Genomic DNA, 26,378 nt, shown 5'->3' on the forward strand with positions numbered 1-26,378 from the left:
CCACCCCTGCCGCCTTACAGCTACCAGCTCCCTGTGAGTGTGACACGGTCTCTCCCTGCCTTGCTCAGTGGGAAGCAGCAGCGCCTTCCATCCATGGCACAGAGCTCAGATGGAAGGAGGGGACGGGGTCCCAGGTGCTGCATTATCAGAGTCCCATGGGCCTTCTTTCTCAACCTGGGCAGCAGTGAGGCGACTCCTGACCACGCCCTGCCTTACAGGCTGTCTCAAAACTAAGTAAGATAATATCCGGTAGGGCTTGGAGCTTGTGAGAAGGAAGGTGGAGCAGATAAACCAGGTGTTATAATAACTTGTTGCCAACAGCATGTTTGCCAAATACGGTGATTCAGGGGAAGGGAAAAATCCAAACTGCACATCTAAAGTGAGTGGGTGGAACCACAACCTTCTGAATGCAGTCGCTGATAAGCTCTGCGGTCAGGTCCCCTACACCCGCGCCTCCGCTGCTGGGCAGGGGAGAACGACTTAAAAGGCTCCCGGAGCACAGCTGTTACGTGCTTATTCCAGATGATGTTCTCATAAGGGTATTTAATGACACAGGAAAATTTCATGATATAGTATGAAGAGAAAAAAGGGAGTTCAAAAACTTTACATGTGGGAGCTAGAGATAACAAACTAGATTTTAACAAAGCAATGTAGGCAGATCCTAAAAACACGGTGTGGGCTAAAAAAGGAAAAAACAGAAATACAGCTCAAGTCCAGTAAGAAAATTTAAAAAAATATCTAATAGGCATATTTAAATCATATTGAATATGTTAGAGTGACTGCGTTTTGGTGGTGGGGACAAAAAAAAAAAAAGTAAATCCAGTGAAAGCCTTTATGGGACCAATGCTGTTAATGAGCCCTGAACTGATGGGAAGGTCTGATTCAGCTCTATACCTGAGGGCCAAACAAACCCAATCCAAAAAATACCTGCCCAAGCAAAGACACACATACAAAGAAATGCTGTATAATAAGGTCTAATCTCAATATTATAAATACATAGTCTCATTGAAGGAAAAACAAAGGAAATTCCACCAGATTGGTTTTTCTTTGCATAGATTACAATTGGTTATTTTTCTCTTTTGTCACTTTTCTGTGTTTCTGAAATCCCCTAATTTTGTACAATAGAAATGTCTTGTGTTATTATATAACCACAAAAAATATAACAAGTGTCATTTTTTAAAAAGTACAGCTAGGTTTGTTTGTCAGTTATACTTCAATAAAGCTGGGAGGGAAAATTTAAAAAAAATACAGCTATGTACTTGTACACATACTATGCTGTTAATTAAAAAATTAGGTAGATCTACACATACAAATATGGAAAGGCTATAATAAACTAGTTTAAAAAATAAAAAAGCAAGCAAGAAATAATGTATTTATCATCACCCTGTATTTGTGAAAAGTATATGTATATTATATACATACATTTATACATGCATACATATATATATATAAAATACATAGACACACACATATGGCTTTTAAATATGGTTGTCTGCATAGAAAACACCCTAGAACATTGGTGCTCAACTTTGGCTAAGCATCAGAATTATCTGAAGAGCTTTTTAAAAGACCTGATGCCCAGGCCACATCTCAGACCAGTTAGATGACAGCTTCCAGGGATGGCACACAGGTACTGCATCCGCTCAGGCTCCCGAGGCCATTCCAGTGGGCTTCCGTGGAGGCTGAGGAGCACCGCTCTAAAAGGATCACCCACTTCAGTCTGTTGACCGTGGATACTCCCAAGGAGCGGGACTGGGCCGGGCGAGCGTGATAACCACCACGCTACGAAACCGACTAAGGAGTGGGACTGGGCAAGGAGAGTTTCCATTTTTCCTCCTGTGTTTGAATTTCTACAGCAAGTAAAAATTACTTTCCTATTTCGTGAGAGAGAGAAAGCAATAAACAGAAAGCTCAGGAAGGAGGATTCCCCGCCTCCTGGCTAAGCGGTGGTGACCACTCTCCTGCCGGTTACCTACCTCAGGCGGGAGACTTTGACTGAAGCCATTCGGCTTTTCTAGCACCACCTGTTGATCAAGAAAAATAAAATTGGTAATGAAAACAGTCCCAAGCAATCAACTTTGAAACATGATTCTTCTAAGAGCTCAAATATTAGATAAAAAGAAAAGAGAAAAAGGAGAAGACAAGAGGGAAGGAGGGGAGGGAGAAAGAGTAAGGAAGGGAAGGGAGGGGAGAGGAGGGAAGGGAAGGGAAGGGAAGGGAAGAGATGGGAAGGGAAGGGAAGGGAAGGGAAGGGAAGGGAAGGGAAGGGAAGGGAAGGGAAGGGAAGGGAAGGGAAGGGATGGGAAGGGGAGGGAAGGGGAGGGAAGGGAAGGGAGGGAAACTTCTAGTGCTCTGTAGGAAAAGAGGAAAGAGGCAGTGGAGAAATGTGCACAGCCTTGGGAGGGAACACTCTAGCCTTGCAGGGAGGAGGAAGGAAACCTCAGGCTAAAACCCTCCAGCAGACTGGAAAGTGTGCAGGCCCATTCCTCACAGCCCAGGAAATACAAGCAACTGCCTGACACAGAGTTTCCCTTGCCCCTTGGGGATCCTGACAAGGTTTGACAAAGCATAAATCAAAATGAGAAGCGGCATTTGCTGCAATTCTTTCCAAGTCAAAGCCTGATTAGTCATCATGTGACTGCTGGTTTGTGCCAACAAGGGGCCTGGATTCCTGGGCCAGGCTCTGAGCTCATTAGGTTCTTCAGTCACCGGACGGAGCACCTCCCACCAGCCAGATGTGAGCTCAGGCAGCCAAAGCAAGATGAATTAGAGGGAAGCCACCAGCCAAGCCTAGCACGTCCCTAAGACGAAGAGGAACACCACTGGCACCGGCTGCTAGGTCACTGTTCCCCTCGGGAGAGCAAGGGCAGGGGCTCCCAAGAAGGAATATCCAGCCCAAACCGAATGCAAATGAGGGAGACAGGACTCGGAATCTAAGGGAGCGAGAGTGAAGTCACAGAAGACAGTTCTGCTCCCCTGAGGACTCTTCTATCCTCAAATTTTAGAAAAACTGAAAAGCAGGATCCTAGGATCATCCATCCCAGTTTAGTCTACCAAACATTTACTGATGCTCTTGTGCGTCCCAGATGCTGGGCTGGGGTGTGGGGACCCAGAGACAGGGGAAGGTAAACCCTAGCCCGTCCCCAGGCAGAGACAGCCACAAACACAGGTGAGTGACAGATAAGGACCAAGACCTCCAGTGCACACTACAGGCACCGCCCACGTCACGCAAGATCAGCTTCTGAGAAGTTTGTATTTATAGGTAATTTTCTGCTTTAGAAGGCTTTGCATTACAAGAAGATTGATCACAGAATCCTTAAAGATTAAGAGGTTTGGCAATAATTCAACAATAGTTTTACTTATATAAATTCAATTTTTGTACATGTTTTAGGAACGTGTGTGCTTGTACCTAGGCTGACCTGTGTAAACACAAGTGCCCATCTTCTGGAGAGCCCTGACAGGGCTGTGAGTGCTCAGAGAAGCCAGCATCACCTGTGTTCTCACCTTTCCTGGCAGTCGTATTAGGCTCGGCACCCACTGGGTGGCTGGTAAATGGGACTGTCGGCACAACCAGTGGGGTCCTCAGTGGGAATCCAATCATGGACTATTTCCTATTACCTGGATCTCCTGTTGAGGGAGAGAATCTCCCAGATCTCTGTCAAGCTTGCTACTTATATCCTTCCGGAGCTTCTGCAGGCAGTTCCTGGCCTGGGAGGGGAGGGCAAGAGGCTTTAGCTTTGGGAAAGAGACCACCCACACCAACCCCACGCCTCTGTGTCTACCCGCAACCCATACTCCTGAGTCATATACTGTTCTAAGCACTAGCTCGGGGGAGGAGAGCCTCTAGTCAAGCGGGGCTGCAGCCCAGTCCCTCCTACACCAGCGGCAGAATAATAACACCCCTGCCCTGGTGGATCTAACATCCAGTTGGGGAGACACACAACCCAAAAGATAAATAAATAAAGCATGTAATATGTTAAATAGCGACAAGTGCCATAGAAACATGAAGCCAGGGCGAGGGTTAAAAAAGTGGGGAACCAAGGCTGGCAATTTTAGGTAGGGTGCCTGGGGCATAGCGCTAGGTGTATGGTATTTAATAAGTAGCTGGTGATCAATGAACTGGTTGATTAATGGAAGGGTCAGAAATGCTATTTGACACATGAGGGGACATGATAGCACTTTGGAGACAGGAAGGGAGCAGAAGGGAGAAAGTCAGAACCTACAAAGAAGGGAGCTAAAAAAATGTGAGGTTCAGAGAAATGACCTAGGTCACTTCCACAAAGGGAAGGGGTGCCCACCTCCTGGATATACTGGACCTCACTCTTCAGCTGGTTAATATTCTTCTCATGGATCATCTTATCTCCAGACCTCCCCTTCAAGTACACCTGAAAATAAGTGAAACAATACCACTTCATTAGGAAAACCTCCAGTTAAATTAACTGTGTACAGGCAGTCTCTTACACCGCTGGTTAAGAGGGTAAACTGTCACCACGTTTCTGGGTGGCAATCTGGTGATTCTAATTGGGAGACTTAAAACCAGACCTACTCTTTGACCCGCCAAATTTACCTCTGGAAACGTATCCTAACGAAACAAGTTTATCTGAACTAGCAACAACACTCACATGCATGTAAGTAAACCACGGAAAGGGAGTTGTTTAAGGGGATTTACACATTTTTCTCTGTATATTGTGCTTGAATCTTTTTCAATTTAGAAAGTATTTCTTTATTAGTTGTATTAAATAAATCAGATGCACAAGTTAGTAACATGTGTGCTCAAGAAAATATATTGTTTGTGGTTGCAAAAAATGGAAATAAAATATCCAACAATGGAAGATTAAGTAAATTATGATATGTGCATAATAGACTATTATACAGTCATTTATGGATACAGAAGATGTTACAAAGTACCATTAAAGGTGGGGGGGCAAGCAAACTGTAGAATAGAGTATATAATACAATTTAAAAAAAACACATATGTATAGGAAAATGTCCAAGAGGGTACACTATAACAGTGATCACATTGATAGAATTATGGCATGGTTTTACTTTCTTCAAAGGCCATGTAATGACTCTGAGTAAGAAAAATTAATTAAGGGCATCCAGATTGGAAAGGAAAAGGTAAAACTATTTGTAGATGACATAATCATGTATATAGAATATTCATATAAGAATGTCTGGAAGTTCCTCAAAAGATTAAACATAGAATTACCATCTGACCTAGCAACTGCACTAATGCTAGGTATTATCAAGAGAATTGAAAACATATGTTCACTCCAAAACTTGTACATGAATATTCATAGCAACATTATTCATAAAAGCAAGGATACAAAATCAATATACAAAAAATAGTTGTGACTCTATACATTAGCAATGAAAAATCCAAAAATGAAATTCAAAAACCATTCTATTTATAATAGCTACAAATTGGGGGAAGAAGCTTAGAAATAAATTTAACAAAGTCCAAAACTTGTATTCTGAAAATTATAGAACATAACTGGAACCAGAAATAAAAGACCTACAGAAGTAAACAAACATCGTTTTCACGGATTGAAAAACTTAATATTGTTAAGGTGGCAATATACCCCAAGCTGAACTACAAATTCAACACAATTCCTGTCAAAATCCAAGCTGGCTTCTTTGCAGAAGCTGACAAACTGATCCTAAAATTCACATGGGGTAGGGTGGGTATAGCTCAGTGGTTGAGTGCATGCTTAGCGTGCACAAGGTCTTGGGTTCAATTCCCAGTACCTCCATTAAAAAAAAAATTCACACAGAAATGCAAAGGATCCTGAATGCCTAAAACAATCCTGAAAAAGAACAAAATTATCACAAAGCAATGGTAACCAAGATAATGTGGGACAGACCTAAGGACAGACATGTAGACCAATGTAATACACATGAGAGTCCAGAAATAATAATAATATAATAAAAATACACTGAGTTGACTTTCAACAAGGTGCCAAGACAACTTAACGGGGAAAGAACAGTCTTTTTAACAAATGACGTTGGTGAAAATGGACATCCTCATGCAAAAGAATCAAGTCAGAGCCCTTCCTCAAAACATACACAAAAATTAACCCAAAGTGGATCATAGACCTATTCATAAGATCTAAAACTGTAACTCTCTGAAGAAAGTATAGGAATAAATCTTTGTGACCTAGGGTTAAGCAAAGCCTCCTTATATACAACACCAAAAGCAAAAGTGACAAAAGAAAAAATATATATAAGTGGGATCTCCCCAAATTAAAAACTTGTTTCAAAGGACATCATCAAGAAAGTTCAAAAAAAAATACAGATATATACACATATATGTATAACCAAATCACTATGCTGTACGCCTGAAACTAGTACAATATTGTAAATCAACTGTACTTCAGTTTTTTTCAAAAGTTTAAAAAAAGAAGAAAAATCCACAGAATGGGAAATATTTTAATTTTTCCAAATCATGTAAGGGTCTAGTATCCAGAATATATAAAAGAATCCTTATATTTCAGCAATTAAAACACAAACGAGGGGAGAGTATAGCTCAGTGGTAGAGCGTGTGCTTAACATGCACAAGGTCCTGTACCTCCATTAAAAAAAAAAATTAAAACACGAATGAATTTTTAAATGAGCAAAGGATCTGAATATACAAATGGCCAATAAGCATATGAAAAGATGTCATTTGGGAAACGCAAATTAAAACCACAACAAGATACCACTTCATGTCCACTAGGCTGGCTATAATCAAAAAGATGGACAATAACAAGCGCTAGTGAGGATTTACAGAAATTGGAACCCTCATACATTGCTGGTGGGAATGTAAAATGGAACAGATGCTTTGGGAAAACGTCTGGTAGTTCCTCAAAAGATTAAATATAGAATTACCATATGACCTAGCAAATTCACTACTGCTAGGTATTATCAAGAGAATTGAAACCATATGTTCACCCAAGGATTTGTACATGAATATTCACAGCAGCATTATTCATAAAAGCAAGTAAGTGGAAACAACCCAAATGTCCATCAACTGATGAATGGGTAACAAAATGTGATCTATTCATTCAAGGGAATATGATTCAGCCATTAAAAGCAGCTAAGCATTGATACACGTTACAGCGTGGCTGAGCCCTAAAAATTCCGTACTAAGTGAAAGAAGCCCGACACAAAGGGCCACGTGTTGTGTGATTCCATTTATACGAAATGTCTAGAAGGTGCAAATCTGTAGAGACAGAGGGTAAACTAATGATCGCCAGGAGCTAGAAGAGGTGACTGAAAATGTTCTGAAATTAATAGTGGTGGTGGTTGCACAGCTTTGTGAACAGCCTGAAAACCACTAGATTGTACACTTTAACTAAGTGAATTGCATGGTATGTGAATTATATCTCAAAAGGCTATTTTTAAAAAAGAAATAACAAAAATTGTTTTAATATGTAAAAGTAAGTTCCATAAACACACTTCCCACCTGTCTTCACAACTTCTAGCAGCTAAATATGGCCAGTGGGTGACACCTCGAAAGGTCATTCCACCCATCCCCATGCCTGGGGCTGGGTTGCACTAAAGTCACTACAGATTGACTGTGGTCCCTTGGTGTTCATTAAGATTCTTCCAAGAGATGGCCAGAAACTAGCATCGCGGGTCTGGTTCTTCCTAGTCAAACCACAAGCTCTCTTTGGCCTTTCCCTCTCAGGTGTCTGCAGGGAGATGGAGTGGAGCGGAAACAGTGGAGGTGAGCTAAGCTTACCTTAATGATCTCTTCATGTCCATCATTGGACTCCACCAGTTCCGAGGCCAGAGAATGCCCAGTGGAGCGGCCGGACACCATGGCATAGGTCTTCCTGCCCGCCTGCCAGAAAGAGAGAGAAAAGTGGCTCAGAAATCACATGACAAGCATAGACCTTTTGCCCCTCAGCCAATGCACAAGAACCGCTCCTCAAAAGACTTGAAGGGTTAGTCCGATTTTCATCTCCAAACATTCACTTCAGAACCTCTACCAGAAGCCACACAGCAGCAAGAACACAGGACGGGGGAAATTAGTAGAAAATTGCAGGTTAGTTTTAATGTTAGTGGGGTGTCTCCCCATCCCCCGAAGCAGAGCACAATACTGAGGGCAGCTGGGGTGTCTGAAGGGAGATGCTCCAGCCAGCACGGAGACGGGGGCGGCAGCAAGGAGGGAGGACTGGATGAGGGAGGAGGCCTCACCCCACCAGAAACCTCGATACCTGCTGGGCTATGCGTTCAAGTTCATCTCCTGTCAGTTCACTCTGGAGGGTCAGCCTGAGAATGTCCACACTGCCCTAATAATGAGAATGACAGCAACGATAACCTCTTACCTTTACAGTCTACTACCAGCACAGGTGCACCTCTGCCAGCCCCGCGGAGAGGGCCTTGTTACAGCCATTTCTCAGACAAGACAAGCTGAGGTCTGCAGAGGTGACATCAGCTCACCCAAGATCAGGTCACTCCTGGGTGGTAAGGACATCTCCGGGGCCTCTGACAGTGCTCTTTACCCCACACAGAGACTACACAGCGCTTCGCTCCATGTGGCTCCAGAGGGGCTGCCCTGGTCCTCACATTACAGGAAGCACACTGCATGCGTTACCTCTTTCCCCAACCCTGAAAGGTTGGTCATCCCCAGTCCAGAACTTCTGCCCTGACAGCCAACCAGGAAGTTACTAATACACTTTTTACAAGACTAGGATATCTTTCTTGAACCAAACCATACGAAGGTCCCTTAATCCAAACCCTTATTTCTATGAGCCACACAGAAAATAATTCAAATGAGGGCAGGCAAGACAATAGGTATTTAATCTAGAGATCAAATTAATTGCAAAGGAAGAAGCAGACTTTCTTTCAACAACTCAAAGAAAGTTTAAAAAACACTGTGTGGTTACGAGGGAGGAAAGGGCAGGGGGAGGGATAAATCAGAAGTTTGAGATTTGCAGATACTAACTACTGTATATAAAATAGAAAAACAACAAGTTTCTACTGTATAGCTCAGTATAGTGTATCTTGTAGTAACCTATAAAAAGGACTATATGCGTGTACATGGATGACTGAAACTTGATGCTGCACACTAGAAATTGACATTATAAACTGACTAACCCAATAAAGAAATTAAAATAAAAAACAAAACAAAACAAAACAAAACAAAAAAAACCTGCATTGTGGGGAAAATAGAAAACCAGAGAGGAAAAAACGTGGTAAGAGGAAAAAGCGGAGGGCTGGAGATTTGGGGAGATCATAACATTGAGAGAGGATCAGCAAGGGAGAGCGGACCAAACCCTGCCAAGAACCTATGTTATGTGCACAGGTGCACAAGAGGCTTAGTCACTCTGGACCTCTGGTTCCCACTGGAAAAATAAGGGGTTGGACTAAATATCTCTCTGGCTCCTTCCAGCTTTGGTATTATGAGAGCACGAAAGAGGTGTATATGCCTATCCCAGCCAGTGAAGGGAGGATGGGTGCTGAACTAGCCATGCTGAGAGTGACCTTGAGGTCATCTGGTCATACCCTGCCTTGAGGTCCAGAAGTACAAAAGCCATCTCAGTCTTAACAGGTTTTAAGGAACCTCCCTAACCTTCCAAATGTCCACTGGAAAGAAAGAGTGGACTCTGCTCAGGGAGCTGGGAGAAGCTTCTCTGGGCATGCAACAGTCCTTCCTACCCAAGAAAGAGTAGATTGGTGGAGAAATAATCAGCGTCTGCAGTCAGACACTTAACTCTCAGTGATCTTGCTGTAAAATGGGAAAACTACCCTCCACCAGAGGGGTTTCTGGTTGAAGATTAACTGAAAATGTATGGAGGTAGTTCTCTGCCACATAAGAGGAAGGTAGTCAAGTATTAGCCTCCTCTCACTTCTTGGAATGAACTCAGATTTAACAAAGATGGAAGACACTCCCACATGACCTTTAAGCCTTTCCAATTCTGGCAGTGTAGCTGGGGTTACAAAAACACTTAATTCCTACCAAACAAAAGCCAGATCCTTAGTGTGGCATTTAAGGCTCTCCACAGTCTGAGTCAACTCACGTCTCCTGCTATTGCTCTTCACTGCCCTCCAGCCAATACATCCCATGCTTACCCCCTTCAGTAACTTTGTTCTCATCATCTCCTTTGCTTTCAATCTTCTTTCTTTCCTGTTTCACCAGAGGCATCTGCAAGTCCCTCAAGAGTTTGCATTCAAATGCCACATCTTCCATGACACCTCCCTACATCCTGTGGGAATTTCCCTCCCTGAGCATCACAGGGCCTCCAGTGGGGGGGGGGGGGGCACCTACCTCTCACTTATCTGTGATCTGTGAGGAACTGCCCCTTCTAACTGTTAACTCCTTGTGGGCTGCTGTCTGCCTCTAACAAAGGGAAGTATTTTCTGAATGCATAGTGAGTGTTCCATGACATCTAGGTCAAGAGAACATTACAAAATAAAGAAGAAATGATTTCAAAATAGCCAGAGTGGCTGACAACTCTTTTTCCCCAGGACACAGGCATGCACTTTGATTAAAACACAAACTCCCCATTCCTGGAGGCAGCTGGGATAAGCTGGGGCACCCCTCATCCAGAACAAAGGAGTTACTAACCAGTGAAGACCATCAAGTCTGGTTCATTTCATGGCATTCTACTTGGAAGAGCATAGAGAACTAGGCTGGACTGGGGCCTTGAGAGGTCATCACCTCCATTCATGTCATCAGAATCCAAGTTTGAAAGAAGAAAGAGAGAGAGTTGAAGAAGTACTCAAGGAAATAATGGCTGAAAGCTTCCCAAATTTGGCAAAGACATAAAAAACCTGCAAATTGAAGGAGCTGAGCAAATTCCAAACATGATAAACCTAAAATTCATGCCAAAATATATCATAATTAAACTTCTGATAACTAACAGCAAAGAAAAAGTCTTGAAAGCAGCCAGAGAAAAATGACACCTCACATATAGGGGGAAAACAATTTGAACAACAGATTTTCCATCAGAAACCATGAAGGCCAGAAGGAAATGGCACACTATTTTTCAACTGCCGAAAAAAACCCTCTCAATCAATAATCTTTTTCCAGGAAAAATATTCTTCAGGAATGGGAGGAAATCAAGATATTCTTAGGTAAAGGAAAATTAAGAGAATGTCTTACCAGTAGACCTATACTAAAACAATAGAGAAAAACCAATGAAACAAAGAGCTGGTTCTTTGAAAAGATCAATGAAATTAATAACCTGACAAGCAAGACTGACAAACAATAAAAGAGACATAAATACCAATATCAGGAATGAAATAGCATATTTCTACAGACACTGCAAGTATTAAAAGTATAAGGTATGCTATGAACTCTATGAACATAAACTTGACAATTCAGACATAATGAACCAAGTCTTCAAAAAATACAGACTACCACAGTGTATCTAAGAAATAGATAATATGAATAGCCTTATGACTATTAAAGAAATTAATTTCATAATTTAAAAAGTCTCTAAGAAGAAATACCCAAGCCCAGATGGTTCCAGTGGAGAATTCTACCAAATACTTTTTAACATTAGAAAGACATAAACAACATGGACAGCAAAAATGTGGGTAAATGAAATAGACTTTCTCTCTCCTCTTGAGTTTTCTACATTATGTTCAATGATTGAATATTTTTTAATTAGCACCAATTCGATTTCTACATAATCTCATCCAGAAAATAAAAGAGGGGAGAATACTTTCAAATTCACTTTATGAAGCTATTCTTACCATGGTAGCAAAACCAAAGCCAATTTTAAAGAAGAAAAAAAAAAAAACCTACAAACCAATATCTCTCATTAACATACAGATTTTATTCCCTAATATTTTGTTAGGACCCAGGTAAAAGACATAAAAAGATATTTCACTGAAGATACACAGATGGCAAATAAGCATAATAAGCAAATAAAAAGATGTTCAACATCATCAGGGGAAATGCAAATTAAAACCACAGAGAGATACCACTACACACCTATCAGAAAGCTATAACAAAAAACACAACACCAAACGCTGGCAAGAATGCAGAGAAACTGGATCACTGACACATTGCTGGTGGGAATGTAAAGTGACAAAGCCACTCTGAAAAGCAGTTTGCAGTCTCCTTAAAAACTAAATGGTGGTGGGGTGGGGCAGCATAATAGAGCGCATGCTTAACATTCACAAGGTTCTGGGTTCAATCCTCAGTATCTCCATTAAAAAATAAAATGAAATTAAAAACTAAACATACAACTACCATGTTACCCAGCAATTATACTCCAGGGCATTTATCCCAGAGAAATGAAGACTTATGTTCACACAAAAACTTGTACATTAATGTTTATAGCAGCTTTATCTGTAATATTCTAAAACTGGAAACAACGCAAACGCCCTTCAGTAGGTGAATGGTTAAACAAACTGTGGGAGACCCATATGATGGATAGCCGTTACTATTCAGCAATGAAAAGGATACTGATGCACGCGACCACAATTTCCAAAAATTATGCTAAGTGAAAGAAGCCAATCACAAAAGGTTACAAACTATATGACTCCATTTATATAGTATTCTTTTTTTTAACTTAATTTTATTTTTTTAATTGAGTTATAGTCAGTTTACAATGTTGTGTCAACTTTTGGTGTATTTATGTAATATTCTTAAAATGATAAAGTTACAGAAATGGAGAACAGATTAGGGGTTGCCAGGAGTTAAGGGGAAGATGGGGGTGGGAAGGAAGCAGGTGTGGCTGTAAAAGGGCATCCTGAGTATCTGTGGTGATGGAATTGCTCTATCTCGACTGCATCGATACCACTACCCTGGTTGTGACAGTGTACTGTGGTTTTGCAAGATGTTTCCACTGAGGAATGCTAAGTAAAAGGTATAAAGATCTCTATTATTTCTTTTAACTACATAGGAATCTACTATTATCTTTTTAAAAAAATTATACTACCAGAGACAAAAATTAAAGAATATAATAAAGAAAATAAGTAATTATAATCCTACTACTCCAAAATAGCCACTATTAAAATGTTAGTGTATTCCTTATAACTTTTCTATGCATATTTTTGAAAGGTCTACTACTGTACACAGTAATATACTGGCTTTTTTTCCCCTTTAATATTTCATCATTAATTTCCATCACATTAAACTTTCTTCAGAACTGGCTTATAATGGCCTCTAGTACACCACTGAATTGATCAGACTAATTTATTCAAACTAAACCCTCCCACCCCAGTGTAGGTTATTATCAACTTCTTTCATTTTATTTCTTATCTATTTATTTATTTTAGAAAATACATTTTATTTTGATAGAATGAGACGATACACAACAGTACCTAGATCACCACCAGATCTGCTGCCGGGTCCATTACCCCTCAAGCCCAACTTGACTTTCCCTCCTTTGCAGAAAAAGAATAGCATTCGGAACAGTTAGCCCTTGGCTCAAACACTGGCTCCGGCTTTCATTTGTTGTGTGGATTAATCCTATTCTCCCTCAGTCTTAGACGACACTTAAGTGAGAACACAGTGACTAATATACACAGACATACAAAAATGCCAGTTCCTCAAAATTTGACATACTGTTCCTCTTTAAAATATTTTTCATAAGCATATTCCATATGCTTATAGGTTAAAGTAAGTATGTCTTGCTATGGAAAAAGATGATTATTAACTCCTACTCCACATATACTCAAACATTAATTCCAAGTGGACTGCAGATATGAAAAGTAAAACAATAAAGGCTTCATAGAACATCTCTATGACCTTGGCAAAGGCAAAATTTTTCTTAAACATGACACAAAAAAAATCCTCCCCCCTCAAAAAATTGATAAATCGACGATATTAAAATTTTGAACTCTTGTTCATCAAAAGACATCACCTAGAGAGTGCATGGCAACCCACAGAGCCAAAGCTATGCACTCCATGAATATCTGACAAAGGCTATTCAGAATACATTAAGAATTCCTACAAAAAACAAAAAGACTAAAAACAATGTGGTATCCTGGACTGAATCCTGGATTAGAAAAAGGACATTAGTGGAAAAACTGGTAAAATCCCAGTAAAGTCTATAATTTAATTAATAGTATTATATTAACATTAATTTCTTAGTTATCACAAATGCACCATGGTTATGCAACACTGAGGGAAACTGGGTGAAGTGTATATGAGAATTGTTTGTATTCTTTGCAACTTTTCTGTAAAACTAAAATTATTTCAAAATAAAAAGTATATTTAAAGAAAGACAGAAAGACAGGGAGGGAGGGAACATGAGAGGGAGAGAGAGCAGTGCCCAACAGAAAAATGGGCGAAAGACTTCATTCAACAGATACATCACATAAGAGGATATCCAAATGGTCAATAAACACATGAAAAAGGTTCCACCTCATTAGTCATCATCATCAAAGAACTAGAAAATAAACCACAAGGCACTAGCACAAAATACCCATCAGAATGACTAAAATGAAAACAAAAACAAAAACAAAAAGTACCAAGCGTGGCTCTGGAAGAATCAGATACATTACAGATGGTGGGTTTGTTCATTACCACAATCACATTGAAAGTATCTACCAAAGATGCACACATGCATACCCTGTAACGCAGCAGTTCCACCCCTGGTTACCTACTCAACAGAAATGCACACAGACATTCCCCATAAAAAACATACACTAGAATGTTCATGGTATCAATTTTCATAGTAGCCAAAAACTAGAAATCACCCAAATGTTTATCAAGAGTAGAATGGATAAACTGTGATACAGTCATACAACAGAACACTGTACAACAATGAAAAAGCAAATGCACTACTGTACATGCAATATGGATGAACTTTACAGAAACATTAAGCAAAAGAATTCAGAAATATAAGTATACCGCATGATTCCACTTATATAAATAGTATCCAAAACAGCAAAACTAACATGTGCTTTAGAAGCCAGGATAGTGTTTACCCCTGAGGGTGGAGGGTAGGTAATGGCTAGAAGGGGACAAGAGGGGACTTCTGCGGTACTAGTAAATTTCTTGATCTGGGTGACGGCTAGAGGAGTGTGTCCAGTTTGTGAAAATTACTTGACTGCACATTTATGATACATGCACGTTTATGTATGTATGTTATTGCTTAACATACATTAATAAATGTATGTTTTTTAAAAATAGAAAATAAGAGAAAGCTGAAAACTCCTTATCACAGCACTAAAGTCCCCTCATGATCAGGCCTATCACTGTCTATATCACATAACGTCTTGACTCTCACCAGGACCCCACCTGTACCCCACACTAACTACCCCAAACGTTCCTGATCCAATTGTAGGAAGGCATCCAAATCCAAATCTCTATTTCTGCGGATGAGTCTTCCACGCAACACATGCTCCCACCTCCCCACAGGTGCATGTGCTGTTTTCTCCTCCCCTCCCTTGCCTCCTTGGGGCGTTCCCTCTCAACCTCGAAGGCTCAGCTCCATCCCAGCAGTCCTCAGTCAGAGCCTGCTCCTGCACCCGCTGCACCCTACACAGCCCACACGATAACCTCGGCACCATTCCTTCCTACGTATTCATTCATCTCCCCAATAAAATCACAAGCTCCTTGAAGACATGGATAGCTGATTTAGCCCAGCGCCTTGTTTATAGCAGGCACATCAAAAAAAAAGTGTTGCATGAATTCCAGGTAATGCGGCCTGGGACTTTCCCAATTCCCTTTCTTTTGAGAACACCAGGCTCCTCAGCTTAGAGAAGAGGTATGGAATACCATGAAAAGAGGAAAAACAAGAAAGAAAAAGAGCAAAGACTAAAAAAGGCAACTCTAAGAAGAAATAAAAGTGGCTAATAGATAAACAAAAGATGCTCAACCTTACCACTGACAAGGGAAATACAAATTAAATAATGAGTTATCATTCAGGGGAATGTTATCAAACTTAGGTTTAAGAAGTGTAAAATAAGACACGGGGAAGTATGCTCACGGCAGCACTGTTTGCAAAGGCAAAACTCTGGAAACAACCCAACTGGTACACTGACAAGAAAATAGACAACAAACAAAGAAAAATAAAAGAAAAAAATATTAAATTTTTTATTTAAAATAATAAATAAATAAAAACAAAAATAAAAAAAAGAGAATAGCTGAATAAACTCAGGCATATTAGTACAATGAACTACTACCCAGCAGCGAAAATAAATGAACTACAGCTACATGCATCGACGTGAATGAACCTCAAAATTAATATTATGCAAAAAAGTAAGCAGAATACAGATGATACCATGTATATAAAGTTGAAAACATGACAAACTAAGCAATATATTCCTTGAGCATGCGTTGGTAATGTTGTTTCTTACGTTGGTTGTTCAGCACATAGGTGCCCGTTTTATTTCTATGCTTTAAAACATCCCACGTACACAAGTCTCCTTGCTGTTCAGTAAAGCAATTGAGAAATTTCATGTAAATTCTACGGAAACATCATTTTTAGACCAACTGAATGGCAAATTTTAAAGATACTGATAACATCTAGGGTTGGTGAGGATGCAGAGAAGACTAACCTCACATGTACATCATTGGAGAGAGCGTAAATTTATAAAAGTATTTTTAGATATTAATTTGGGCCAGATAGAGAAAGAAAAATACCATATGATATCACTTATATGTGGAATCTAAAAAAAAAAAAAAAGACACTATGAACTCTTCTACAAAACAGAAACAGATTTGCAGACATAGTAAACAATCTTATGGTTACTGGGGAAAGGGGTTGGAAGGGATAAATTTGGGAATTTGAGATTTACAGGCATTAGCCACTGTATATAAAAATAGATTTTTATAAGTTTCTGCTGTATAGCACAGGGAACTATGTTCAATGTCTTATAACAACCTTTAATGGAAAAAATATGACAACGAATATATGCATGTACATGCATGACTGAGACATTGTGCTGTACACAAGAAATAGACCCATTGTAACTGATAGTAGTTCAATTAAAAAATCAAATAAAAAAATTTTTTTAATTTAAAATTAATTAATTTGGGGGGGTGGGTACAGCTCACTGGTGGAGTGCATGGTTAGCATGAACAAGGTCCTGGGTTCAATCCCCAATACCTCCATTTATTAAAACAAATAAAACATTTTTTGAAAAAAGAAGTTAATTTGGCAACAGTAATAAAAAGAGTTTGCATATTTTGTAAACCCTTTGACCGAGTCATTCCACTTCTAGGAACATGCCCTATGAAAACCCACGCACATGTGCCCAAATAGACGTGTGTGAAAATGTTGACTGCAATGGAGACCTGGAAACGGCATATCTATTCTCCAGTGAGTGAGAAAATCAAGTATGACAACATCCATACTATGAAATACTACACTGCTGATAAATGAACCTCTACAAATCGACAGGAAAAGATCTCCTAGATGTATTAAGTGAAAAAAGGCAAGGCACCAATTAATTCATAAAATATGACTTCTCATTTATTTAAGTACATGTATATGTTTATAGCACTGGTGACTGCCAACCTCCAAATAAAGCAACTACTGCAGGCTGAGACTACTGGACCTTGTTCTAAGGGCTCTACGTGTATTAACTCATTTAATCCTCACAACAGTTGGCATGGTAGGTATGAACCCCCATTTTACAGATGAAAAAACTGCGGCACAGAAGTTAAGTATCTTGCCCAAGGTCATACAACCAGTAAGGAGCAGAGGCTGAATTCAAACTCAGGCCCCGTGGCTCCAGAGTCTGTGCTCCTAACCACCATGCCACCCTGGCACTTCTTGAAAGTAAGCACAATGGAGAAGCATGAAACTCATACACACTAAGCTAGGGGAGACCTGGAGCGCAAAGGGACTTTCAGTCCATATACTTCTATAGCGTTTTAAACTTCTGCAACAAAAATGTATTTGTGCGACACTCCTATAATAAAATACATAAATAAAGAGAAGGAAAGAAAAAGTACTCAACTTAGAGCCAGAGGCGGGGTCTGAGTCTGAACGACACCTACTAGTCCTTGAGCAAATCCCTTTATCTCTCTGGGCAGTTTTCCTTCCGCAAAATGGGGGTAGGAATACCTCCCTTGCCTTCACTCTGGGCAGGTAGGTAGTAGATGTGCAGGAACGGTGTGAAAGTGCTCTGCAAACCATAAATCACTTCAAAAGGCGAGGCAGCGTCAGCATTCCCAAGGAGCTCTGCAAAGGCTACAAGGGAAGCGGGGTGGGTGGGACAGACTGTCTAAATGGAACCTGAGAACTAATCCAGGGTTCTCTCTGGCACCTCAACCTCCAGAGCCAGAGAGTCTAGTCTGTAAGGCCGCAGACCTCACCCCGCAACCCCAGCCCACAGCCACGGAGGGAACCCAGGCCCTCTCTGCTTGGTACCATCGGTTGCTTTCTGGGGCAGAAGCGACCTCAGGGCCGTGAGCGGCTCCAGGGAGCTTTAGGAACACTGCAAACTGTCTGGCAGGCTGGTCCTCACCGGAGACTCTCTGAAAGGCACGATAGGAAGGGGAACCATCTTCTCTAGGGAAAAAGGAACAGAGCTAATCACAAGGTAAGCAGCCTCTAACCTCATAAACATTCCTAGGGAGAAGCCGAGCCACCTCTAAATTACAGACAGCCTCTCCACTCTGTTCAAACAAATCTCCATCTGTGACTCACTCCTCAAAGTGGGGAGGGGGTAAACATAGCTGAGGGCTTAGAGATCAAGACGCTAAGGAGAAGTGATAGGGAGATAAACGGGGAGGCCCCAGAGGTTCTCACACCACAGGCTCATGTGAATAGGGGAAGGATCTATGGGAAAAATGTCTCCCCAGCTCCCGCTCCCTACACAGCGATGGGGGCCATGAAGACAGGATGGCAGCTGAGGGTCAAGGGTCTTTCTAAAAGGAAGTAAGGGAAGTGGAGATTGCCCCTGAGCTGGAAACCAGCATCCTTAACTTAGCCTCACCGTGTAACCTACTCCTCCATCATTCTGTCCCTCAGTCCTGTTCCCTCTCCCACCTGAAATGTGCATGGTCTCTCAAGCTGCTGCAGCAGCAGCCACCTCAGTCCTCCCCTTCTGAGAAATGGGACTAGCCAGTGCCTCGAAACAATGGTTCCCCAGAGACCACGATGAGAAAAGCAGTAAAGTCGAAGAGGCCAGATGCAGTGGTTTGAGGTCAACCGTCTCCTGGCTGAGACTCCCAACCATTCAGCTTGCTGGTCTCAGGTGCCCTTGGTCTGCAGGGCTCTTTAGGCCAGAGACGGCTCTTTGTTGAGTGTAGCACAAAGAATCATTCCTGCTCCTCCCCACAGATTAGCCAACAAACAGGTGTTTGCCTTTTGTCTGGCTCCCAGGCCCACAGGCACAGGCTGGACAAGTGGAGGGCTGACCAGAGTGACTGGGAGGTGAAATGAGAAAAAGGGATTTAGGGTGGCACCCTCAGTGGCACGGCCCTTCTCATTCCCTGGAGCGCTGGCACAGGACAACTCCGGGCCCTGGCAGTGGGGGTGTGTACACGTAGGGAGGTGGGCTCCTGAGTTCTCAGCTCTGAGGGAGACACCCTTTTGCTCAGCCATTCTCTCTTCACGAAGCCTACCTACCTAGTGCTCAGCCAGCCTGGAATGAGGGGGCCGTTCCCAAATGCACCCTCCCCTCTCTAGTCTCACCTTGCTTTGTAATTTTTGCTTCTGTGCCCCCAAACTCTGGAAGATCATTTCCTTTTCCTTTCTTTATTTAATCTATCTCCATCCCACCCTATATTTTTCTCTCCTCTTCCTGCCCCTGCTGGCCAGGCTTAAATCTGGGCCACCAGCTTCCCTGGCACATACCTGTTCCCTCAACTAAACCTCCCCACGCCTAGGAGACAAAGGTGTTTCACAAGACTCTACACGGTGACCCAAAGAGGCACATGCCATAATTACCAGCAGGCGAGGAAGCTCGTCCCACCTGCTCTGAGCACATGTGTCTGGAACCGAAACCATGTGGGTGCACAAATCACCCCACCACTCCCACCCCGGAGAAACATGGGCAAAAGCTGGTGCCAAGTGTCTGATGATTTGGTGAGCCTCTGATCCTAGGTCTTTCTGCAGAGCCCAGGATCCCCCAAACTCCTGGCAGGCTTGGAGACATCAGCTGTGGTGCCCCTGAAGGTAAGAACTTGGCAATGAATGGGGGAGATGGAAGGGTGTGAGGAGGAATTTATGGGCTGAGCTTGTAGCAGGTCTCATGAGAAGCAGGAACAGGCAGTCACCAAGCTTCAATGGTTCTTCTATTCAGGAGTTCCCTCCCTATCCAGGCTTCACAGAGCCAGGGCTCCCACCATTTTGTGCAGGGGGGGGTGGAAATTAGAGGGTTTTTTTTAATGGAGGTACTGGGGACCCTGTGCATGCCAAGCACACACTCTACCACTGAGGTGTACCCTCTCCCCCTAGAATTCACTCATTCCTTTAGAGTAAGCATCAATGACTCCAGATGAAACCTCTTTTAAAAATGCAAATATTCTGACCCAGCAAGTCCAATCCTAGGTATTTCTTTCCAAGAGAAATTAAAGCATATGCCTACACAAAACTTGGAAACAAATGTTCACAGCACTATTATTCATAATATACAAAAAGTAGAAATCACCCAGAAGTCCACTAACATTTATTTATGATGAACATATGTCACAATATATCCATATGATGGAATATTATTCAGCCATAAAAAGGAATGAAATATTGATTCATGTTACAACATGGACCAACCTTAAAAACAGCACACTTACTGAAACAAGCCAGTCACAAAGGATCACATATGATTACGTTTTGATAGAATATTCCAAGCAGGCAAATCATAGAGAAAGAAAGTAAACTGGTAAGGTGAGGGGAGGGGTTGGAGGAAAATGGGGAGTGACTGCTAATGGGTCAGGATTTCTTTATGGGGTGACAAAATTGTTCTAAAATCAGTTGTGTTGATTACTACAACTCTTGAAATATACTACAAACCATTGAATTGTATACTTTAAATTATATCTCAGTAAAGCTTTTATAAAAAGAAAATGAAGCCTATAGTAAGCCTTCCATAAATCACAGCTTTAGTTTAAAAAAAAAAAAAAAGAGTGGGGCTCAGGAAAGACTTGGCATTAAACTAACTCAGATTCTGAGATCCCAAAGGAATGACATCTATTCCAGGGTAAAGACAAAGGTTCAGCCTACAGCTGATATAAAATTTCAAATCCATTCAGGCATTGAGAGAACCCCTCTGGCCTAGACTGACCAAGATTTTTAAAAAGTAGAGACAATTGACTGGAGTGAGTAAGAGCAAATACTCTAAGGACAGCACTGATTAGAATACTTAAAGGGAATCACCTTATCAGAGAGCCCAGAGCATCATGGAATACCAGCTGCCTTGGCCATGAGGTCAGAAAGAGGAGGAGGAGGAAATGAGCCCAGAGGGAGATGCTAAAGTATGAACCCTGACTAAGACAGTTCCGGCTGAGTTGGGACTAGCAAAGGTTACTCAGGTCTTCAACCAGGGTCTACCTATAGGTCCCTTCTCATCCTCAAGATCGCCCATTGGCAGAGGAAAGGGGAAAAGAACAGGTAAGAGCAAACATCAACATAATGACCAGACCAGAGAGTTCCCAGACTCTTTCTCCATCCCTCGACCAGGGGAAGTTAAAACAGTCTAGCCAGTGAGTGACACACAGAAGCAACAACTAACACTGAGCACTCACCAAGTGCCAGGCACTGTGCTTAATATTTCATATGCATTCCTCACAATAACCTTACGGAAAGGGTGCAATTATCACCCCCGTTTTACAGATGAGGAGACAGAGACTGAAGAGATGAAGTAATTTACCAAAGTGACCTTGGGCAAAGCAAACACTGAAGCCCTGACTATAGTTCACCGGGTCAGATTCCCAGAACTAGGCTCTTAATCACAAGGCTATTAAAAGAAATCCTAGTTTAGTCAAAAACTGTGTTGTAATCACACTGGGAAGATGGGAGAAGGAAAAGGGAGCATGTGAGGGGTGGGAGTATAAACTTTCCTATAATTCCTACAACCGGAAGGCAATGATGTCTACAACTGATAAATCAAGAAATACCACTATAAGCACACTATTTAGAAACATGGCAGTAAACTCTACAAAAGAGAGTTGAAAGTGGTAACTTCCAGGGGGCAGGACTTGGGTAGGGAATAGCTTACTTTTAAGGCCTTTTGATATTATGACCTCTTTTTAAAATCATGCACATACTCCTTTGATTAAAAAAATGACTATGTAAGAAAATCAGAGATCATTCAAATCAGAGTCTAATGTAGTGAACCTCTGTTGCTTTTGCCACACAGTTTCCATCCTCCTCCACTGATAACAGCACTTAGGTTTTGCTTTGGAGAATTTCCCTCCTTCACTGGGTAATCTGATGGGTCTGTCAATCAAGGAACCACAATCCGCCCTGGCCAAAGGGGCAGAGGGAACAAGGGGCCAATGACACCCTCTCCCTGGACTCTTAAGCAGAACGGCAAAAAGACCTAAAACAGCTGGAACCAATTCACCCAAAAGCAGAAGCCCTCCATCACTTTCTTCCACCTACCGAGGCCCCGGGACTGCCTCGGGTTGGACTTTTTAAACTTTCCCTTAAATTCTGTAAGCCGCCCATTTCCTTCTAATAAATTCCTCTCCTTAAGTTAGCTGGAGCCACTCTCTGTTGCTTAATGGGAATGTCCAATAAAAATGAGTTTGAGGGTAATTTGTGCTTTTATTTGCCAGTATAACTTACTATAGTGGCTTGCAAACTTTTTGGACCTAAAAAAAAGTATTTAACATCACAATCAAATAAACACACACATATATATAATATGTATACATATATATATATATATATATATATAACTGAAACAAAAGTTTTGCCCAAAATGTCTACCCTAACACTCTTAGAGTGTTAATTCTAGTTCTTTTTTTATTTTAGGACTTTTTTTTTTAGAGCAGTTTTAGGTTTACAACAAAATTGACAGGAAGGTACAGAACTCTCCCAAATACCCCCTCCCACACACATGCATAGCCATTATCAATATCATTCACCAGAATAGCTACTTTTTTTTTAACCAGGGATGAACAGATACTGACACGTCATAGTCACTCAAAGTCCACAGATCACCTTAGGGTTCATTCTAATGAAGTGAACAATGTTGTACGTTCAATGCGTTTGGACAAAAGAATGACATGTCCATCATTATAACATCATACAAAGTATTTTCACTGGCCTGAAAAAACTTCTATACTATGTACATTCATCTTCCCTCACACAACAAAATCCTGGCAACCACTGATCTTTTTACTGTCTCCATAGTTTTGCCTTTTCCAGAATGGCATATAGTTGGAATCCTTTCCTTCCTTTCTTTCTCTTGAAAAGAGAGGTTCAAAGTCTTCATGTCTATAAGACCATTCATGGCCCACCCATGCATGAATTGGACAGGCTCTAGATGACAAACTCTTCCACTAAAAACTACAGCTTTTCCTCTAACATCGAACCCTGCCTCACGGGTCCCGCACAGCAGCCACATGGAGGTGCAGGGGGACATAGGTAGGGTATTTGTTCACAGGAAGGGCGCATGTTTTGTGCCCCTTGTCACAATGAATCCAGATTCCTGTTCAGTGTGTTGTGAACAGAGGAGTCATTTCTTCAGGCTTCCTGCTCTGAGCACATCATCTACTTCTTTTTTAATGCTGGTTCTGACCCACTAAGTTGATGTCAGTAATTATGTGATTATGATCAGCAGTTTGAAAAACACTGGCTCCCTGTACCTGCCTCCAACAATAAAAGCAGCCCAGAGAATAAATTTGCCTTATTTCCATGTCCATGTTTGGTGCACTAAGGCACATGGCCTGGCTGGTGAAGAAATACCAACACAGTCCCAGGGTTCCAACACTCACTAGGACACACTAGTCAGTTAAAACTGTCTACACTGCTGACAAGGGAGAAACGTCCGATCGTTTATTTATTCACTCACTCAGCACATGTGCTGAGCACTTAGTCAATGGTGTGAATGTACCACAAGCTCCTGCGGAATGTCCAGAGCCATAAATTCTATCTGCTGGGTGGCTCAGAGGAGAGGAATCCAGAACAAAGCCTGTCTCCTGACTGATTGATTGTTTACCATCTCCTCCCCTCCCTTAAGAGCTCAGGAATGTCTCCAACACCAGATCTGTGCAATAGTTATTTCATCCCCACCTTTGAAGTAAAACAACTCTCAAGTCTAGCCTAGAAAGAAGGAATAAAAAGGAAGTTGTGTCTCCCCCTGTTCTACAGGTCTCTCATTATCAGCTTCAAACTAATCTATGGCTGGAGATTGTCTGAATTCTTCACTATTTTCCAATTCACTCTTTCTGCCCCCACCAGACAAGCAGAAAAACAGCAAAGGACAGAAGAAGGTGTCAGTTCATTCTCAGCATTGCCAGTGACTGGGATTTAAGACTTCTCTGGATCTCTTTTCTACAGCAAGCAAAAAGAAGCCCAAACACCCCTCTCCTTTATTTTCTTCATACCCTGTTCCTTGACTCAGTCATTCCAAAACAGTGAGCAAGCGCATGGAGTAGGACTTGTGGCTGACACAACAAAGAATGGATTCTTTCCATCTCTTCTGCGTCCCATAGCAGAGATCGGTAAGCTACAGAAGATGAGGGATGGGGAGAACTGAGTTTGGGCAGTAGCGTGACCTGTGTTGTAATGTGGTAGAAAAACTTCACAACCTGGGCAGAAATGGAGAGGGGACTGTGAACAGAATTAATTGATCATCTATATCCTAAACTTGAAATGATTAACTATTTCATAAATATTCTTTAAAGAGCCATAATCCAGGTGCAGATGGGTTAGCTCTGTCTCAAGGGCATGCTGAGACAGGAAGAGGGGAAGGGAACCAGACACAGAGTTGGGGGGTGGGTAAAGGGAGGGATAAAAACTTCCATTTCACTTTCCCCTACAACAGCTTGGAAATTGATGAAATAGTACACATCTATCCTAGGTTAAGTTCCCAAGCAGAGCCTAGAAATACTCAGCCACAAGTTACCCTCCTTTGCCTCTGGAGGAGAAAAAAAATCATACGGTCTGCTGCGGTGAGGAGAAAAGGGGCTGGGAGTCAAGGGAGTTAGGGGAGCAGGGCAGACGGGTCAGCCCTGGAGCAGACGCGTTAGCACTCCTCTCCCCTCACAATCACACTCCGTCCAAAAGCCCTCGCGTAGGTCACTTGCCTCACCTTCTCAGCCCTGGTTCTGGCATTCCCTCCATCCGCTTGCCCTGAGCTTGGAGGCTAGAGACGGAAGCAAAACCAACAAAACGTCCCAGGAAGCTATCGGTTGGCCGATGAGGGGAGGGGAGCAGAACTGAACGCGGGCAAGAGGAGAAATCCGAACAGAGAGGTTACCCTCAAAAAGACAGCCCTATCCCTCCTAACGAAAGGCAAGAGTCCCCGGCCAACCTCGGCGTACTTGGATTTCTACCGCCCCCATCCTTCAGTCCAGGCCCTAGGGTTTCACTCCCTATCCTTTGTCTTGCTACTGATCACCCAAAGCACCATGACGTTCTTTGAAGGACCTCTGAGGTCACCAGGACCCACAGAAAAGCCTAACCCCCCTCGTCGGGAACCGAAGTCCAAATGAACGCAGGAGTCCCGTCCTCGGGGCTCCCTCTTCGACGACCCAACTAGCTGCCCACAGGGAGCCCGAGCAGCACGCACTGGAGACCCGCGCCGAGTCCCGGGCGGGAGCCGCAGTGTCCTCTCGAAGGGCAGGGACGCCCCGAGTTCTCGAGCCTCAAAAGAGTCTTCATGCGCGACTCCCCAGGACTCCCACTGCCTGCCGCGAGGCGGCGGAAAGAGCGAAGCGCCGGGAGGCGCTGACCACACCGAGCGCAGGGCCAGGTGATGTCAGGGAACTCGCGCGCGGCACGGGAGAGGCGGAATTGGAAACCGAGAATACCGAGGGAGGGCGGCGGCGCGGCCGCTTTTCCTTACCGCGGTCTGCCCCTCCGGGTGCACGCCCACCAGGGTACACCAGTTACGCGTCCCGTTCATCTTCTTCCGCAGGGGTCGCAACACAGAGACCAAACCTCGGCCCTGCGGTCCGGCTCTTACTAGGCGGCCGCGCGCCGAACTGCCCGCTTGTATAGGCGCGTCAGGGGTGGGGCTGGCAATAGGACACGCCCCCAGGACGCCGCTCGCCAACAAACGGGAGCAAAAGGGCGACGTGGGCGTGGCCTGATAGCTTCAGATCACGCCCATCTGCTTTCGCTCAGATTTACCTAAAGGTGGGGCTTGGAAGCTACTTAACCGCTTAAGTGAAGTTTTGCCTAGTTAAATGATTGTACCTCAAACATTAGTCTTGCCCTCTCCTTTCAACTACAAGACCAGTGTTCGTAAGAGAGAAGCACCGTGCCAGCCTCTGGAGGATGAGGCGTTGGAAAAAGCTTCCATACATTTTCCTCTCCCTATATATAGGCCAGCCTGTAGGCTTTGTGGAGCTGAGCAAA

General features: G+C 42.5%; 1 protein-coding gene, 1 long non-coding RNA gene and 1 other non-coding gene across 5 annotated transcripts in view; 1 reads left to right on the forward strand and 2 right to left on the reverse strand.

Moving 5' to 3' along the window:
- TUFT1 (tuftelin 1) overlaps window positions 1-25,995 on the reverse strand; it is a 37,936-nt gene extending 11,941 nt beyond the window's left edge. The window contains exons 1-6 of one of the 3 annotated variants that reach the window (XM_006216995.4): window positions 25,864-25,995; window positions 8,202-8,276; window positions 7,724-7,825; window positions 4,299-4,385; window positions 3,619-3,708; window positions 1,977-2,024 (exon numbers count right to left, since the gene is read on the reverse strand). In XM_006216995.4, coding sequence (XP_006217057.1) covers window positions 1,977-2,024; window positions 3,619-3,708; window positions 4,299-4,385; window positions 7,724-7,825; window positions 8,202-8,276; window positions 25,864-25,923 — 462 coding nt within the window. In that variant the 5' untranslated portion in view covers window positions 25,924-25,995. The remainder of the gene's footprint in view (window positions 1-1,976; window positions 2,025-3,618; window positions 3,709-4,298; window positions 4,386-7,723; window positions 7,826-8,201; window positions 8,277-25,863) is intronic. The other 2 variants (XM_006216996.4, XM_015250129.3) reach the window with 2 other exon arrangements.
- On the forward strand, window positions 19,827-22,545 carry LOC140688113 (uncharacterized). The gene is made up of 2 exons (XR_012062864.1): window positions 19,827-20,024; window positions 22,204-22,545. It is a non-coding gene; the product is annotated as an uncharacterized lncRNA (long non-coding RNA).
- Window positions 23,435-23,564, reverse strand: LOC116284980 (small nucleolar RNA SNORA11). Its single transcript, XR_004194664.1, has one exon. It is a non-coding gene; the product is annotated as a small nucleolar RNA SNORA11 (small nucleolar RNA).
- Window positions 25,996-26,378: the final 383 nt, after the last annotated feature.

Source organism: Vicugna pacos, chromosome 21 (assembly GCF_048564905.1).
Source record: "Vicugna pacos chromosome 21, VicPac4, whole genome shotgun sequence".
Lineage (NCBI taxonomy): Eukaryota > Metazoa > Chordata > Mammalia > Artiodactyla > Camelidae > Vicugna > Vicugna pacos.